Here is a 15,447-nt window from a genome sequence, read left to right on the forward strand (position 1 = left end):
ATTTCTCTCTGTGGTGTGGTGGCTCCTTTGAGTTGTTGCAGTTATTACTCTGTTTGCTGTGGGCAAGGGGATACTCTCCAGTTGTGGTGGGGTTTCCAATCTAGTTTTATCCAGAAGGTTCCTCTCTAGTTGAAGTGGGTGTCCACTGTCTAGTTGTGGTGGTGAGTCTCCTCTCTAGTTGCATTGGGCAGGGGTTTTCCTCAATAGTTGCAATGTGAGGTGGGGCTGTTCTCCAAATGTGGTATGTGGGCTCTTCTCAAGTTGTGGCAAGCTGCACATCTCTAATTGTGCTGTGGGTGCTCCTCTATTGTAGTAATGTGTGCCTGAGTTCCTCTCTTGTAGTGGCGTGGTGATTCTCTAGTTTTGCTGATGTCTTGTCTCAGTATACCATGAGAGCTCCTCTTGAGTTGAGGCAGGAGACTCAGAGCTCTTCTCATGTTCTGGTCTTGCCTTCTGTCTAAATGCAGCAGGGTGCTTGGGGTCCTTTTGAGTTATGGCAGGTTAACTCAAGGTTCCTCTCCGGTTGCACCTGGGGGAGTTGGGCCTCCTCTTGGGTTGAGGCAGGCAACTCAGGGTTCCTCTCAAGTGGCAACAGGGGACCAGGGGATCCAGTCGAGTTGCGGCTGGGAACACGGGTTCCTTCTCAAGTTGCAGAGAGAAACTTGGGGTCCTTCTCCAGTTGCAGCAGAGTACTCGTAACTCTTTTTGAGTTGCGGTGGAAACTCAGTGTTCCTCTCGAGTTGAAGCGTGGGTCTCAGGGTTCCACTCAAGCTGTGGTGGGGAACTTGGGGTTCCTCTCTATTGGAGGTTACTCAGGGTTCCTCTCGAGTTGCGGGGGAGTCTCCTCACAAGTTGTCTTGCGTCGACTCTTCTCTAGCAGGGATGTGTAGTATGGCTCCTCTCTTGCTGCAATTTCCCAGTGGCTACTCACTTGTTTGGGCATGGGTCTTTACTCTAGTTGTGGTTGGGGTCAACTCTGTAGTTGTGGTGGGTTTGATTCTCTCTAATTGTGATGTGCAAGCTCCTCTCTAGTTGTGGTTAAGGATTATCTTTAGCTGTGGTGTGACTGCTCTTTTCTAGTTGTGGTGTGCTAGTGGCCTACCCTCTAGTTGTGGTGTGCAGGCTCCTTTCTAGTTATAGTGAGGGGCTCTTCAGCTGCAACATCTGAGGGTAGTCCACTCTCATTGCAATGTGAAGGGGCCTCCTTTCTTGTTGTGGTCGGGGGACTCATCTATATTTCCCGCAGAGTGACTCCTCTCTAGGTATGATGTCTGGGGGCATACTCTCACCTTGTGGCCAGTGGCTTCTCTCAAATAGCAGTGGAGTCCTCTTCAGTTGTGGTTGTGGACTCGGGGCTCCTCTAGAGTTGCAGTGGTCTCTCTTCTTAGGTGGTGATGGGTGGCTGTGAAGGGGGTTCCTCTCTTCTTTTGACACTCGGTGTTCCTCACAAATTTTTACATGGATGCTCCTCTCTGCTTGTGAGAACCTCCTCTCGACTTACTTCATGGGGCTCGTCTCTATGTGCAGCAGAGGGGCTCCACTCTATGTGTGATGTCTTGCTGGTCACCTCTCTACGTGTGGCAAGGGAAACCTCTTCAGTTTTGATGGGGGCTCCTCTGTCACTGGGGCCAGTGGCTCCTCTCGTGTTGCAGCAAAGCACTCAGTGGTTCCTCTCTAGTTACGTTGGGCAGTGGTGTTCCTCAATCATTACGGTATGTGGGTAAGTCATCTCCAAATGCAGTTTGCATGCTTCTCTCTTGTTGTGGTGCATGGTCAACACACAAGTTGTGGCCAGGGGCTCTCTCTAGTTGCACTGTACTGGGGGTTTCCCTTTAGTTGTGATCTGGTGGCTCCTTCAAGTTGTTGCAGTCATTACTGTAGTTGCTGTGTGCAAGGGGCAGATCTCTAGTTGTGGTGGGGTTTCCAGTCTAGTTTTATCCATAAGGCTCCTCTCTAGTTGCAGTGGGGTTCAACTCTTGAATTGTGGTAGGTGGTCAAATTTCTAACTGTGGTGGGGGTCTCCTCTCTAGGTGCATTGGGTAGGGCTTTTCCTCAGTAGCTGAAATGTGCTGTGGAGCTCTTCTCCAGATGTGATGTGTGGGCTCCTCTCTAGTAGTGGGGAGCTCTACTGAACTAATTGTGCCATGGGTGCTCCTCTCTCGTAGTGATGTGTGCCTGGGCTCCTCTCTTGTGGTGGCGTGGTGCTCCTCTCTAGTTGTCCTGAGGTCTTATCTCAATTTGCTGAGCAAGCTCCTCTTGAGTTGAGGCAGGGGACTCAGAGCTCCTCTTGAGTTCTGGTGGTGCCTCCTCTCAAGTTGCAGCAGGTGTCTTGGGATCCTTTCAAGTTGTGGTGGGGAACTCGGGGTCCCTCTCGAGTTGCAACAGAGGACTTGGGGCTCCTTTCAATTTGTGGCAGATACTTGGTGTTCCTCTCAAGTATAGCACACAACTCTGAGTTCCTCTCAAGTTGCTGTGGAAGGCTCTTCTTAAGTTGAGGCAGTGGACCCAGAGCTCCTCTCAAACTGCGGTGATGCCTCCTTTTCAATACTGGTGGGTTGTCTCCGTGAGGTGGGGCATCCTCTTTAATTTTGGCACTGGGATCTCCTCACTAGTTTGTCGCAGGATTGCTCTGCTCTAATTTTGAGGCACTCCTCTCGAGTTTACCTCATCTTGAGTTGAGGTAGGAAACTCGGGGTTCCTCTTGAGTTGTGACAGGAATCTTAGGGAACCACTCGGGTTGCCTCAGGCGAGTCAGGCCTCCTTTCGAGTTGTGAGGGGCACCTCAGGATTTCTCTCAAGTTGCTGCATGGGAATAGGGCCTCATCTTGAGTTGAGGCGGGAAACTCAGGGTTCCTCTCGAGTTTCAAGAGGGAAGTTAGGCCTCGTCTCGTGTTGAGGCATGGACCTCTGCTTTCCCCTTGAGTGGTAAAAAGGGTGTCCATCCTACTGTCGAGTTGAGGTGAGGAACTCAGGGTTTTCTCGAGTTGTAACAGAGGAGCCAGACCGCCCGTCATGTTGTGAGGGGAAACGCGGGGTTCCATTTGAGTCACAGCAGAGGAAACAGGCCTTATCTTGAGTTGAGGGGGAACTCGGTGTCCTTTCTACCTGTGGCGGGAAACTCGAGGTTCCTTTCTAGTTGTGATGGGTATCTCAGGGTTCCTCTCGAGTTGCAATGGGGATCTCAGGGAACCGCTCGGGTTGCCTCAGAGAAGTCAGGCATCCTTTTGAGTTGCAAGGGGAACCGCGGGATTCCTCTCGAGTCGATGCTCGGGAATACGGCCTCATCTCAAGTTGAGGCGGGAAAGTCAGGGATCCTCTCCAGTTGCGACAGGGATCCTGGGTTCTTCTCGAGTTGCAACAGGGGAGTTAGGCCTCGTCTCCTGTTGAGGCATGGAACTCCACTTTCCTCACGAGTGGTAATAGGTGTGTCAGGCCTCCTATCAAGTTGAGGCGGGGAACTTGGGATTTTTCTCAAGTTGCAACAGGGGAGTCAGACCTCCCTTCTTGTTGTGAGGAGAAACTCGGGGTTCCATTCAAATCACTGCAGGGGAATCGGGCCACATCTCGAACTGAGGTGGAGAACACACGGTTTTCTAGAGTTTTGGCGGGAAACTCGGAGTTTCTCTTGAGTTGTGATGGGGAACTTGGGGATCCTCTGGAGTTGCAATAGGTGAGACAGGCCTACTCTTGAGGTGCGAGGGGAAAGTCGGGATTCCTCTCGAGTCGAAGCAGGGGAATCAAGCCTTATCTTGAGTTGAGGTGGAACTTGGTGTCCTTTCAACTTGTGGCGGGAAACTCGGGCTTCCTCTTGTGTTGGGATGGGGATCTGGGGATACCTCTTGAGTGGCAAGAGGGGAGTCAGGACTCCTCTCGAGTTGAGGTGAGGAAGTTGTGTTTCTTCTCGAGTTGCAGCATGGGAGTCAGGCCTCCTCTCGAATTGCAGGAGAAACTTGGGGTTCTTCTCTAGTTGTTCCTGGAAACTTGGGGTTTCCTTCAGAGTTGCCACAGGGGACTGAGAGCTGCTCTCAAAGTGCAGCGAGAAATCAGTGTTCCTCTGGATTTGCAGCACGGAATGCAGGATTGCACTGGAGTCGTGGCCGGGAAGTTGGTGTTCTCCTCAATCATGGTTGGTCCTCTGGGTTCTTGGAGACTTGGGGTGGGGCCACCTGTCGAGTTCTCATGGGGCAACTCGTCTCTAGCAAGGATGTGCAGGATGGCTCATGTCTTGTTGCAATGACGGGTGGCTGCTCAGTAGTTTTGACAAGGGACTACTCTATCATTGTGGTCGAGGTCCACTCTGTAGTTGTGGGGGCTTTGATTCTCTCTAGTGGTGGTGTGAAAGCTCCTCTTTCCTTGTGGTGTGAGGCTCATCTGTATTAGCAGAAGAGGGGCTCCCCTCTACATGTGATGTCCAGTGGGTTCCTCTCAAGTTGTGGTGGAGGGCTTCTCTTGAGGGGCGAGGCTGTGTCCTCTCAGGTTGGGGTGTGCGTGTCTCCACATGGGAGGTCCTCTCTGCTTTTGGCACTATGGATTCCTCAACTCTATTCATGGGATTGCTGCTCTCTAGTTGTGAGGGCCTCCACTCTACTTCTTTCAGGGAGCTTGTCTCCACTGGAGGCAGAAGGATTTCTCTCTAGGTGTGATATCCTGGGGGACACCTCTCGAGTTGTGCCTGGGGAATCCACTTCAGTTTTGGCTGGAAAGCCCCTCTGTCATTTGTTGCAGTGGCCCCTTTTCTTGTGCCAGCCTAGGGATCCTGTGAAATTGCAGTGGGGAACTCGGGGTGCCTCTTGAGTTGCAGCATGTGACTCGGGGTTCCTTTAAAGGTGTGGTGGAGACTCCTCTTGAGCTACAGTGGGGGAGATCCTCTCTAGTAGTGATGTGCAAGCTGGTCCCCGTTTGAGTGAAATGTATGGGAAGCTACTTTCTTGATGTGGCATGGGCTCCACTCCAATTGCAGTGGGGGTGCACTCTTTATTTGCTGTGGGTCGGCTGATCTCTAGTTGTTGTTTGCAGCCAACTCTCTAGTTGTGGCAGGGGAACTCCTCTTCAATTGTGATAATTGTGCTCCTCTCTAGATGTGGTAGAGTGCTCTTCTCAAATTGGGAGTTGAGTGACTCCTCTATGGGTGTAATGAGAAGGGGTGCTTTTTCTAGTTGTGAAGTGCAGGAAGCTACTGGTTATTTGTGGCACGGTGGACCTCCTGCTTAGTTGCGATATGAGGCTTCCTCTCTGGTTGTATTAGAGGGCTCTTCTCCAATTGGGGTGGTGTAGGCTCTTCTTGGGAGACCTCTGCAGTTGCATCAGGGTCTTGGGGCTCGTGTTGAATAGAGATAGGGAACTCGGGGTTACTCTTGAGTCAGTTCAGGGGAATCGGGCCACAATTCGAATTGAGAAGGGGAACTCAGGGTTCATCTCGAGTTGTGGCGGGAAACTTGGGGTTTCTCTTAAGTTGCGACAGGGAACTCGGGGATCCTCTGGAGTTGCAATAGGTGAGACAGGCCTTCTCTTGAGGTGCGAGGGGGAAGTCGGGGTTCCTCTCGAGTTGAAGCAGGGGAATCGGCCCTCATCTTGAGATGAGGTGTGGACCACGGGGTTCTTCTTGAGTTGTGGTGGGAAATTCGGGGTTCCTCTTGAGTTGTGACAGGAATCTCGGAGAACCTCTTGAGATGCCAAAAGGGAGTCAAATCTTCTTTCAAGTAGCGAAGGGGAAGTGGCGCCACTCTAGAGTCACTGCAGGGGAATTGGGCATCATCTCACATTGGAGGGGGGGGAATCTCGTGGTTTTTCTCAAGTTGTGGCAGGAAGCTCGGGGTACCTCTCGAATTACGACGGGGACCTTAGGGAACCTCTCATGCTGCCTCAGGGGAGCCAGGCCTCCTTTCAAGTTGTGAAGGAGAACTCGGGATTGCCCTCAAATCGCTGCAGGGGAATCCGGCCTCACTTTGAGTTGAGGTGGGAAACTCGGGATTCCTCTCAAATCACGACAGGTATCTGGGGGTTCCTCTCGAGTTGCGATGGGAATGTCAGTGAACCGCTCGCAATGTCTCAGGAGAGTCAGTCTTCCTTTTGAGTTTCAAGGGGAACCTGGGGATTCCTCTCCAGTTGCTACAGGGGAATAGGGCCTCATCTTTAGTTGAGGCGGGAAACTCGGGGTTCCTCTCCAATTGCAACAGGGATCTCAGGGTTCCTCTCGAGTTGCAACAGGGAAGTCAGGCCTCATCTCGTGTTGAGGTATGGAACTCTGCTTTCCTCTGGAGTTGTGAAAGAAGTGTCAGACCTCCTGTCGAGGTGAGGTGGGAACTTGGGCTTTTTCTAGAGGTGCAACAGGGGAGTCCAACCTCCGTTCGTGTTGTGAGGAAAAACTCAGGGTTCCATTCTAGTCAGTGCAGGGGAATCAGGCCTTATCTCAAGTTGAGTGGGAACTCGGTGTCCTATCGACTTGCGGCATGAACCTTGGTGTTCCTCTCATATTTCAATAGCTGAGACAGGCCTCCTCTTGAGGTGCGAGGAGAAAGTCGGGATTCCTCTTGAGTCAAAGCAGGGGAATCGGCTCTCATCTCGAAATGAGGTGGGGAACACAGGACACTTCTCAAGTTGTGGCTGGAAATTCGGGGTTCCTCTAGAGTTGTGATGGGTATTTCAGGGAACCACTTGAGTTGCATAAAGGGAGTCAGCTCCTTTCGAGTTTCAAGAGGGAACTTGGGATTGCTCTCGAGGCACTGAAGGAGAAAAGGGCCTCATCTTGTGTTGAGTGGGAAATCTCATGGTTTTTCTCAAGTTGCTACGGGAAGCTTTGGGATCCTCTCAAGTTTCGACGGGGACCTCAGGGAACCTCAGGGAACCTCTCGTGTTGCCTCAGGGAAGTCAAGTCTCCTTTCGAGTTGTGAGGCAGAGTGCGGGTTTGCTCTCGAGTCACTGCAGGTTAATTGGGCCTCATTTTGCATTGAAGTGGGAATCTCGTGGTGTTTCTTGAGTTGTGGCTGGAAGCTTTGGGTTCCTCTCTAATTGCGACATGGACTTCAGGGAACCTCTCATGTTGCCTCAGGGAAGTCAGGCCCCCTTTTAAGTTGCGGGGGGCACCTTGGGACTCCTCTAGAGTTGCTGCATGGGAATAGGGCCTCATCACGAATTGAGGCGGGAAACTCAGGGTTCCACTCCAGTTGCGACAGAGATCTCGGGGTTCCTATCGAGTTTCAAGACGGGTGTCAGGCCTCATCTCGTGTTGAGGCATGGAACTCCGCTTTCCTCTCGAGTTGTAAAAGGGGTGTCAGATCTCCTGTCGAGTTCAGGAGGGTAACTTGTGCTTTTTCTAGAAGTGCAACAGGGGAGTCAGACCTCCCTTCAGGTTGTGAGGGGATACTCGGGGTTCCATTGGAGTCAGTGCAGGGGAATCAGGCCTTATCTCGAGTTGAGGGGAAACTCGTTATCTTTTAGGCCACAGGCTGTGGCTTCGCATCCGGCGGCCGCCGAGCGACTTCCTCTAGAGGGAGCTGACGGGAGCCGCGAGCTGCCGGCGCCTCTATGATCGCCACAGCCCCGCGGGTCCCTAGGGCCGCGCTGGGACCGGCAGAGGCTGCACTCCAGACACCGGGGATCCACTGACATCCCTTCCTGGAAGCGAGGCCTGGGGACCCGACCCTGGGAGCAGCCCCTGGCCCCTCACGACCTCTGGCCTCCGCCCCGCTGGGCCATCCCGGGCCTGGGCCAGGGTCAGGGTCCGGGAAGGAGCTGAGGAATGGCTTCCGGACAAGGCCCAGGTCCCCCCGAGCAGGGCTGCGACGAGCCTGACCCCTCCTCCACCTCGGAGGAGCAGGTAGCCCGGGACACGGAGGAGGTCTTCCGCAGCTATGTCTTTTACCGCCATCAGCAAGAGCAGGAGGCTGAGGGGGCAGCTGCGCCTACTGACCCAGAGATGGTCACCTTGCACCCAGAACCCAGCAGCACCATGGGGCAGGTGGGTCGCCAGCTCGCCATCATCGGGGACGACATCAACCGGCGCTACGACACGGAGTTCCAGGCCATGCTGCAGCACCTGCAGCCGACAGCAGACAATGCCTATGAGTATTTCACCAAGATCGCTTCCAGCCTGTTTGAGAGCGGCATCAACTGGGGCCGCGTGGTGGCTCTGCTGGGCTTCGGCTACCGCCTGGCCCTCCACGTCTACCAGCGCGGCCTGACCGGCTTCCTGGGCCAGGTGACCCGCTTCGTGGCCGACTTCATGCTGCGTCGCTGCATCGCCCGGTGGATCGCGCAGAGGGGTGGCTGGGTGGCAGCCCTGGACTTGGGGAACGGCCCCATCAAGAACGTAGTCATAGTTCTGGCTGTGGTTTTGTTGGGCCAGTTTGTGGTACGAAGATTCTTCAAGTCATGACTCCTGGAGGGGCCCTTTGGGGTCCTGAGACCCCTGTGTGGACTTTGGCCCTGGCTTCTCCCCTCACCTCCCCTCCAGCAGGGGTGTCCCCCTGCCCCCCATTAAGAGCACAGAAGCTTTAGTTAAGTGAGCACTCCAGCTTTGGAGGGCCCTTGCCCAGGGGCATCCATCAGACTGCCGGGTGTTCCAACACTGCATGGTGCTAACGGGCCCCCTCTCAGAGGGGGGCGGTGGCCTCTCCCTTAGCTCTCTGGGACCCCCTCAGCCCTGTCTGCTTGGTGCTGGGGAGACTGATAACTTGGGGAAGCTAGAGGCTGGGAACCACTTCTCCCAAGTTGTCATTAACAGTTTTAGCTTTTTATAATACCCTTGGGAGGGCACCCCTCCCTTCCCACCACTCTGCCCAAAGCCAGGACATCTGGGCTATGGGGGTTAGTAGCTCTACCCTTCCCCAGATTCAGCAGCTCTGGAAGGTTGAGCTTGAAAGCTGGGCGTGGAGCCCAGTCCTGGACCTTCCTAAGCATCACATTCCCTGGGAACAGGACTGGGGGAGCAGGGGGTGGGATGAGGTACTGCTCGGCTCCCCCCAGCCCCTGTTCCCACCCCCAGCCCCCCGCCCCCGCCCATACTGACTTTGCAGGTGGACTCTCAGGGATTCGGGGTGGGGTGGGGTGCAGGCCAGAGCTCCTGAGGGCCTCTTCCTCCCACGTGTTACCCCTTGCTCCCACCCGTCACTACAAGCAGAGCTCGCCACAGCCCCCTACTCCAGGGGAGGAAGGGAGGGGCCCCCGCCTCGCCTGGACTACAGGGTTTAGGACTGTGGTTTGTCATTGTCAGGGAAGGAAGGAGGAGTAGGGAGCGCATCTTGAAGTTTCCGAGTAAGAGAAGGGCTAGAAACACCACTAGGAACCCCAGGACGGGGGGCCTCCCTTCTGGCCTGGGCACAGTGTAATCCGGGGGTATGCACAGGAACTGTGAATACTTGAATTCCGCCCCCAACCTCTACCCTCCGCACCCCACACCTGCCTGAGCCCCTCCTGATGGTGGGGTCAAGTGCCTCGTCTGTCTTGCACAGCTGAGGGATTCAGAGGTCAGGGGAGAGGAGTTCTTGATTAAACCAAATGCAGGGAGGGGACGTAGAGGGAGCCGGCTGGCCACCTCCCACCCTCTGAGTGTATCTGAAAATAAACTGCAACCCCCACTCAAAAAAAAAAAAAAAAAAAAAAAAAAGAAAAAAAGAAAAGATGGCCCGAATACACAGAAAAACTACACAAAAAATGTATTTATCACCCAGATAATCAGGATGATGTGATCACTCGACTAGAGCCAGATATCCTGGAATGTGAAATCAAGTGGGCCTTAGGAAGCATCAGTACGAACAAAGCTAGTGGAGGTGATGGAATTCCAGTTGAGCCATTTCAAATCCTAAAAGATGATGCTGTGAAAGTGCTTCACTCATTATGCAAACATATATGGAAAACTCCTCAGTGGCCACAGGGCTAGAAAAGGTCAGTTTTCATCCCAATCCCAAAGAAAGGCAATGTCAAAGAATGCTCAAACCACCGCACAATTTCACTCATCTCACATGCTAGTGAAGTAATGCTCAAAATTCTCCAAGCCATGCTTCAGCAATACGTGAACCGTGAACTTCCAGATGTTCAAGCTGGTTTTAGAAAAGCCAGAGGAACCAGAAATCAAAATGCCAACATCTGTTGGATCATCGAAAAAGCAAGAGAGTTCCAGAAAAACATCTATTTCTGCTTTGTTGCCTATGACAAAGACTTTGACCGTGCAGATCACAATAAACTGTGGAATATTCTGAAATAGATGGGTATACCAGACCACCTGACCTGCCTCTTGAGATATCTGTATGCAGGTCAGGAAGCAACAGTTAGAACTGGACATGCAACAACAGACTGGTTCCAAATAGGAAAAGGAGTACGTCAAGGCTCCTCCTTTATATATATTATCACCCTGCTTATTTAACTTATATGCAGAGTACATCATGAGAAACACTGGGCTGTAAGAAGCACAAGCTGGAATTAAGATTGCCAGGAGAAATATCAATAACCTTAGATACACAGATGACACCACCCTATGGCAGAAAGTGAAGAAGAACTAAAGAGCCTCTTGATAAAAGTGAAAGAAGAGAGTGAAAAAGTTGGCTTAAAGCTCAACATTCAGAAAACTATGATCATGGTGTCTGATTCCACCACTTCATGGCAAATAGATGCGGAAACAGTGGAAACAGTGGCTGACTTTAATTTTTTTGGCTCCAAAATTACTGCAGATGGTGACTGCAGCCATGAAATTAAAAGAGACTTACTCTTGGAAGAAAATTATGACCAACCTAGACAGCATATTAAAAAGCAGAGACATTACTTTGCCAACAAAGGCCCGTCTAGTCAAGTCTATGGTTTTTTCAGTAGTCATGTATGAATGTGAGAGTTGGATCATAAAGAAAACTGAGCACTGAAGAATTGATGCTTTTGAACTGTGGTGTTGGAGAAAACTCTTGAGAGTCCCTTGGACTGCAAGGAGATCCAACCAGTCCATCCTAAAGGAAATGAGTCTTGAATTTTCATTGGAAGGACCGATGCTGAATCTGAAACTCCAATACTTTGGCCACCTGATGCGAAGAGCTGACTCATTTGAAAAGACCCTGATGCTGGAAAAGACTGAAGGTTGGAGGAAAAGGGGATGACAGAGATGGTTGAATGGCATCACCGACTCAATGGACTTGAGTTTGAGTTAATCTGAGACTTGGTGAGGGCCAGGGAAGCCTGGCATGCTGCAGTCCATGGGGTCACAAAGAGTGAGACATGACTGAGCAACTGCAATGAAGTGATAATCCTGATAAATACTAATGCCAAGAAGTATGGGCTTTGCAGGTGGCGCTAGTAGTAAAGAACTTGTCTGCCAATGCAGGGGACATAAGAGACACAGGATCAATTCTTGCATTGAGAAGATCCTCTGGAGGAGGGTATGGCAGCCCACTCTAGTATTTTTGCCCGGAGAATTCCATGGACAGAGGAGCCTGGTGGGCTACACTCCATAGGTTGCAAACAGAAGGATATGACTGAAGTGACTTAGCAAGCATGAGTGCAGTCTCTGTATGATGTGAAGAAATAAAATATGGGTTTAGTGTCCATGCTGTGGATAAAAAAAAAAAGTAAAAGCAAAAAAATGTACCCTATTAAACAGCATATAGTGACATAAGGAATTTTCTCCATCATCTGCGCTCTCAGAATTAAATGCTGGGTTTAGTTTCCTGGGTTTAGTTTGCTGCACATGTATAGATGAAGCAGAGTTTCATCTATTTCACAGTTTTAATCTGAAGTTAGTTGCCATTGACTCCATGGAAAGAGGATTGGAATATGTGAGGTATTGTTTTACTCTACATGAGTTGTATTTTCTCAAGCTAGTCAGATCACTTATAATTATAATGGGAACCTATCCTTTTTGCACTATATGGAGACAGAAAATGACAATATACGTTTAATATTAAGATTACATGTGTAGATATCTCTGTGGGTATGCAAATAAATCCAATATTTGCATATTGAAGTCTTAGGCCCTAGGAGATCAGAATGTAGCTGCTTTGGAGATATTCCTTGAGGAGGCAATTAACTGAAAGTGATGCCTTTAGGGCAGATCTTATCTAATATAATTGTTGACCATGTAAGAAGAGATTATGGAGAAGAGAATGGCATCCCACTCCAGTATTCTTGCCTGGAGAATCCCTTGGGCAGAGGAGCTTGTTGGGCTACAGTCCATGTGGTCACAAAGTATTGGACACGACTGGGAGACTAAGCAAGCAAGAAGAGATTAGGGCACTGAAATTCAGAGAAAAAACTAGCGTGAAGACAGAGGGTAAAGGCTGCCATCTACAGATGAAGAAGAGAGGCGTCAGAAAACAATCAACCCTGCTGTTACATTGATTTAGGATGTCTAGACTCCAGAATAGTGAGAAAATAAATTTCTTTTTAAAAATATTTATTGAAGTATAGTTGATTTACAACGTTCTGTTAGTTTCAGCTATACAGCAAAATGAATCTATTATACTAATACATATATCCACACTTTTTATTTTTACATTATTTTCCCATATAGGCCATTACAGAGTATTGAGTAGAGTTCCCTGTGCTATATAGTAGGTCCTTATTAATTATATACTTTATGTAGTAGCGTATATATGTCAATCCCAATCTCCCCCTACTCCCTAGTAACCATAAGTTTGTTTTCTACATCTGCAACTCTGTTTTGTAGATAAGTTCATTTGGGCCCTTTTTGTAGATTCACTTTTAAGCAATATCATATTTGCAAATAATAAATGCAGGAGAGAGTGTGGAAAAAGGGAACCCTGCAACACTGTTGGTGGGAATGTAAGTTGGCGCAGCTACTTACAGTGCAGTATGGAGATTCCTTAAAAAAATAAAAATAGAACTACCATATGATTCAGCAATGCCATTATGGGCATATACATGGAGAAAGCCATATTTGAAAAGATACATGCACTGCAGTGTTCATTGCAGCAATATTTACAATAGCCAGGATGTGGAAGAAGCCTCAGTGCCCACCAACAGAGGAATGGATAAAGAAGATATGGTAAATGTATGCAATGGTATATTACTCAGCCATAAAAAAGAATGAGATCATGCCATTTGCAGCAACATAGATAGACTCAGAGATTGTCATACTAAGTAACGTAAGCCAGACAAGGAAATTTCTATTTTTTCAGCAACCAGTCTATGGTACTTTGTTATATCAGCTCCAACAAACTAATACAACCAGTATTTATATATGTGTATATGTGTGTGTGTGTGTGTGTGTGTACATATGTATGTGCTTATCTGTAGATACATATATGTATATGTATATATATATAAAGTCTCCACATGGTGGTGGTGGTTTAGTTGCTAAGTTGTATTCAACTCTTGTGACCCCATGGACTGTAGCCTGCCAAGCTCCTCTGTCCATAGGATTTCTAGGTAAGAATACTGGAGTGGATTGCTATTTCTTTCTGCAGGGGATCTTCCCGACCCAGGAATCAAACCTGGGTCTCCTGCATTGTAGGCAGATTCTCTACTGACTGAGCTATGAGGGAAGCTGATAATAAAATATATATTATATACCCATGTGATGTGGAGATAGATGCATATAGATGCCACAGTTTCCTGCATGTGCAAACACTGCATATGTGGTGGGTTAACTATAATCTTTATTTTAAGTATCTAAGAATAATAGGTAGACACTAATGAACTAAAAGGAAATATTTTAATTAAAACTTTTTGATTTGAAAACGATAAACATCAGTCTGAATTTATTTCCATTTAATGTTTAGTGTGAAAAATACACTTTGTTGATAAACCAGTTTTTCCCAAACTCCTTCTTCATTGCCTCTTTGACATCTTTGTTCCTCAAACTATAGATGATGGTATTCAGCATGGGAATTATGATGGTGTAAAATATGGACACAATCATGTCATGATCCAAGGCATAGCTGGAACTAGGTCTCACGTACATGAAGAGAACTGTACCATGAAAAGTGGACACTCCTGTTAGGTGAGAGCCACATGTAGAAAAGACTTTTCTTCTCCCTTCAGCAGAATGCATCCTCAGAATGGCCAACAGAATGAAACCATAGGAGGTCAGAGCAATCAACATGGTGGATATCTCAATAGAGGCTGCCAAATAGAAAACTAGAAGCTGGTTCTTGCACATCTCAGAGCAAGAAATAGCAAGGAGGGGAGGGATGTCACAGAAGACATGTCTAATTTCATTGAATGCACAGAAGGATAGGGTAACAGTAGCCACTATGTGTAAAGTAGCATGCAAGATACCAACAATATAGCAGGAAATTATAAGTGGCACATAGACTCTGGGTGACATTTTAACTAAATACAGAAGAGGGTTGTAGATGGCTACATAGTGATTATAGGCCATTGTGGCCAAGATGAAGTATTCTCTGGTCCCACAAGTAAGAAAGAGAAACATCTGTGTGGCATATCCAAGAAAGGAAATGGTTTTATTCTCGGATAGGAAATTGATCATCATTTTGGGGATGATAACGGAAGAACAGCAGGCATCTAAGAATGATAATGCTATCAGAAAATAGTACATGGGGTTGTGGAGCTGGGAATCCATAACGACTAAGAAAACCAACCCCAAATTTCCTATCATTGTAAAAAGACAGATTGCTAGAAATAGTAAAAATAGAAAGATTTGCACCTCAAAATAATCTGTAAAACCCATCAGTATAAACATGGTGACCTCAATCCTATCTTTTATCTGAATTCTGTATAAATCAAAATTTGATGGTGATCCTGACATCTCAGTTTTCAGTTCCAAAAGCAATATGTGGCAAAAATAGAGTCCACCAATTACATCCTCATGTCTGTTTCTTAGAAATGCTTTCCAGCGAGGGAACAGTCCAATGATTAAAAGTTGAGTCCAAGTGGATGCATTACTCTGTAAAAATAAATTAATTGCTGTTGGTTAAATTTTCATGTTAAAAATAGTGCCAGTTTACATGGTTTAACTTCCAATTTATTTTCTGTTGAATTTATGACTGCTCACTTTCATATGATGTCATCTTAAAATTCCCCACAAAGACAAATTAATATAGGAGTTTTTAATCCCAACATTATTATAGTAGAAAATTCATATCTGAGTGCTAATCCCAGATTTTCTACAGCATGCCTGAAATTTACAATTTGTAAAATATGAGCAAGTACATTTACATCAGAAGATAGTATTGAATTTAAATGTTAAAAACCAATGTGAAAATTACTTAACTTTATCATGTTCCCAGGTTACTGGGAAATAGGATTATTGTAATTATTGTGATATCACTTAGTCATGTCCAACTCTTTGCAACCCCATGGACTGCAGCCTGCCAGGCTCCTCTGTCTAGGCAAGAAGACTGGAGTGCGTAGTAGCCATTCCTTCAGGGAATCTTCCCGACCCAGTGGTCGAACCTGGATTTCCTGCATTGCAGGCAGATTCTTTATAATCTGAGTCACCAGGGAAGCCTAAGCAGATCCACTTGTACCAGAAGTGAAGTTTGAATC

At 48.2% G+C, this 15,447-nt stretch overlaps 2 protein-coding genes across 2 annotated transcripts; one reads left to right on the forward strand and one right to left on the reverse strand.

Annotated features, from left to right (window-relative positions):
• The first annotated feature begins 7,441 nt into the window (after positions 1–7,441).
• Positions 7,442–9,617, forward strand: LOC145535216 (bcl-2 homologous antagonist/killer). Its single transcript, XM_081563565.1, has one exon. The coding sequence runs from the start codon at positions 7,739–7,741 to the stop codon at positions 8,372–8,374; it is 636 nt and encodes a 211-aa protein (XP_081419691.1). The 5' UTR covers positions 7,442–7,738; the 3' UTR covers positions 8,375–9,617.
• Positions 9,618–13,714: 4,097 nt separating this feature from the next.
• Positions 13,715–14,707, reverse strand: LOC145515765 (olfactory receptor 5T1-like). Its single transcript, XM_081517128.1, has one exon. It carries the CDS (start codon positions 14,705–14,707, stop codon positions 13,715–13,717), a length of 993 nt encoding a protein of 330 aa, XP_081373254.1.
• Between the last annotated feature and the right edge of the window lie 740 nt (positions 14,708–15,447).

This window comes from Giraffa tippelskirchi, chromosome 1 (genome assembly GCF_054371585.1).
Source record: "Giraffa tippelskirchi isolate mGirTip1 chromosome 1, T2T-mGirTip1v1.2.pri, whole genome shotgun sequence".
In the NCBI taxonomy this organism is placed as follows: domain Eukaryota; kingdom Metazoa; phylum Chordata; class Mammalia; order Artiodactyla; family Giraffidae; genus Giraffa; species Giraffa tippelskirchi.